This window comes from Trypanosoma conorhini (assembly GCF_003719485.1).
Source record: "Trypanosoma conorhini strain 025E chromosome Unknown Tco_14.4_contig_01279, whole genome shotgun sequence".
In the NCBI taxonomy this organism is placed as follows: domain Eukaryota; phylum Euglenozoa; class Kinetoplastea; order Trypanosomatida; family Trypanosomatidae; genus Trypanosoma; species Trypanosoma conorhini.
In genome coordinates, this window is record NW_021705379.1 from 1 (window position 1) to 2,948 (window position 2,948).

Below are 2,948 nucleotides of genomic sequence, written 5' to 3' on the forward strand. Positions count from 1 at the left end.
GCGGCCAAGCAACAAAAAGGAGAAAAGAAACCATTCCTCAGAACACAAGAGAGAGTGAAGGATTGACCCACAGGGACGACAAGCAAAATGAGCGCACAAATCTTACGCGTCGTCCCTGCCAGGGTGTGTGGGTGTGTATCTTTTGCCCCTCACCACTGCCCAGCAGCGCAGGCAAGGACAGCCGTGAGGAGCAACAGCGGAGAAGCACGCACAAACAGAGCGTTGGTGGCACTGCGATCCGCAGCATTTGTCACGGCTTTCTGAGTGGCGTTGCTGTTGGTGGCACTGCCGTCCGCGTTGCTTTTCGCGCCGCTCCCATCACTCGGACTGCGGGTGATCGCCGTCGTTGTGGTTATTCCATCATTGTCGCTGGCGGGAGCGGCGGCGTTGGGCGTGCCAGATCGGCCTTGGGTGGTTGAAGATGTTTGTGTACCTCCGTGTGCATCTGCTGCCCTCTCCCCTGCCGTCTGTGTTGACGAAGCCGCAGTGCCAACCGACGGCGTTGGTGTTTTCTGAATACCTTCTGCCGATTGTTCCTGACTTCCGGTGAGACCAGCCACAGTGCCCGGCAGCCCTGCAGGAGCAGTGGGTTCTCCAGGCACCGACCGACTGACGCCTGATGGATTGCCCTCGTGCGCAGTTTTGACGGGGGCTTGAGGTGCTGGCAGCCGTTGTGGCGACGATCGTGTTGCTGCCCGTGGACCGGCTGTTTGCTCTTGTTCCTGTGGTTGGGGTCCAGACTGCACTTCAGCCGCGGGTTGGCTGAAGTTTGGGTACTCACAACCGCCTGACGCGCCCAGTGGATTGTCCGTTGGATTGATGGAGACGTTGCCATCTTCGCTCTTCGACAGATTGTGCAGCGCACTGTTTGCGGCCGCCGTACAGTTCATCGTGAACAAAGCAGCGTCTCCGCCATCCGTTGGCTGGGATGCAGGGCACTTCCCCGTCAAGAACTTCTCCAGGTACACCGAACCGGCAGTGAGGCAGATGGAATTACTGTAAGCAGCGCCTCCACTGCCCTCCGAACCCCCCGGTGTGGTGGGGCACGTGTTCCAGGCAGCAGAACCGCCCTCGCCGGCAACGCGCCAACGCAACTTTTTCTCAGTGTTCGGGCACGACACCTCCACCGACACATTCACATCCCCGGTCGTCTGAGCCTCCTCAGCGTCCGCCCCACAGACAAACGAGACGCAGCCGCCGCAGAGCAGCGCGAGGAGCGCCAGGGCGCACACCGCACGGCGCCGCACCGTCAGCGCCATCAGTAAAAACAGCGGTGGTGGTGGCGGCAGTAGAGCCGCAGCAAAGCCAGTAGGCTGCGGGGCAGCGGAGAGGAAGAAACAGAGAGAGAAATGGGGAGCGCGGTGGGGTGCGGCGCAGAGAGTGAGGGCAGGGAGAGGGAAGGAAGAAAAAGGCGGCAGCCCACTAAGTTCACGCAGCAGCGCCCCGCAGCCGCGCGAAAAGGAACTCATCCCGCCCCCGCCCCACGCAGACGTCTTTGGCGGTGCCAGGGCATTTGGGAGAAACACAACGTGAACCTAAAAAACAGAACTGCCGCGAGGCACCACGGGGCACGACGCCTCCTCCTCCCCGCAGCAGCGCCGCCCGCCGGCTGTGCCTCGTGCCCGCAGGTAAATAAACACACAAACACACAAATATATATTAAAAAAAAACAATCCATTCAGGCACTTCCGTAGAAACGCAGTCCGCTGCTGCACTCCGCTGCTCACTTCCCCAACGCCGCCGCCCAAATCCACGGAATTGCGGCAGCTCCGCGCCGCGTGCGTGTTGGAGTGTTCTCCCTGCACGCTGCGCGCAAACAACACCCCCCACCAACACCCATCGGCAACAGTTTCCCCAGCCGCTTAAAATATGCACCTCCTCCTTCACTCACTGGGCCGCTGCCTCGCCGTGCTGGCGGTAGTGTTGTGCTGCGCATCCGCCGCTGCAAACCGCGGCCCAAACAAATTCCTCCCCCGCTGGGAACACACAAAACAATAAAAAAAGAGGCGCCCAAGAGCAGAGCGTTTTCGGTCGCCGCTCCCGCGCAATTCCCCGCACGTTGCGTCCACCCTCTCAGCCTGAAGGCTCCTGCGGCGCCCACATCTGTACGCCTTTGCCCGGGACGCGACGCCGGGCCCGCCCGCAACACGCAGCGCCTTGCACGCCGTCCCGTTGGCGGCCGCAGCCCCGCGCGAGCCCCTCCCTCTTTTTTCTGCCGCGCCCGCAGAAGGCCCTCCTCCCCCAGCGTGTGTGTGCGTGGGTCCGGGGCACGCGGCTTCTGGAGCCTTTCAGGAAGGCGAGCGGCACGCCGTAACCGCGAGAGACCCTCGCTGGGGCCCAGAACCCCACACACAAACGTGCCCCCATTCGAGGATCAAAGAGGCAACACACATTTGTGTAGCGCACGGCCTCCACACCGTGTGCGCCACACTCCCGCTCAATCTTCTCAGTCCTCCGAAACGGATTCCCCGCACCCCACAGTTTCGCGCCTTCCCGGGGACAGTCGTCTCCGGCAACCGGGGCGTCAGTCGCCCGCAGGGCGCCGTCACCCGCCGCAGTGCGCCCACTGAACGCAGCCGCACTGAAGATGCCACGCGGCAGCGGGCCGACGCGCATGTGTGGCTGAAACCGCCCTGTCGCAACTCACTCCTCCGCGTACTCCCCCGCGGGGGCGTCACGCAGGCGCTGGAGCGTCTCCGACGCCCGCCCGGGGCCCATCGCCGGATGAAAGTCCGTCTTGTTGCCTTTCAGCGCGTGCACGTGGGTGAAGTGGGAGGTGAGCGGGACGCCGCCGCCCATCTGCCTGACGCAGCAAAACACACACAAAAAAAAGGGAGAAAAAAGGCGGCACGCACCTTCCACTGCAGAACGCCGTGGCTGAAAGCACCGCCGGCGCACACACACACACACACGTCCCCGACAGCTGCGCAGGGGCGTCGAAACACGCC

At 63.0% G+C, this 2,948-nt stretch overlaps 2 protein-coding genes across 2 annotated transcripts, besides 2 other annotated features; both read right to left on the reverse strand.

Annotated features, from left to right (window-relative positions):
- Positions 1-149: 149 nt before the first annotated feature.
- On the reverse strand, positions 150-1,469 carry Tco025E_09777 (mucin-like glycoprotein; the record flags this gene model as incomplete). Its single annotated transcript, XM_029376584.1, has 1 exon — positions 150-1,469. The coding sequence occupies one exon, from the start codon at positions 1,467-1,469 to the stop codon at positions 150-152; it is 1,320 nt and encodes a 439-aa protein (XP_029223293.1).
- Positions 1,470-1,630: 161 nt separating this feature from the next.
- Positions 1,631-1,673: a sequence feature (A-rich).
- Positions 1,674-2,073: 400 nt separating this feature from the next.
- Positions 2,074-2,616, reverse strand: Tco025E_09778 (uncharacterized protein; the record flags this gene model as incomplete). Its single annotated transcript, XM_029376585.1, has 1 exon — positions 2,074-2,616. One exon carries the CDS (start codon positions 2,614-2,616, stop codon positions 2,074-2,076), a length of 543 nt encoding a protein of 180 aa, XP_029223294.1.
- A 279-nt stretch (positions 2,617-2,895) lies between these two features.
- Positions 2,896-2,912: a microsatellite.
- The last annotated feature ends 36 nt before the right edge of the window (positions 2,913-2,948 follow it).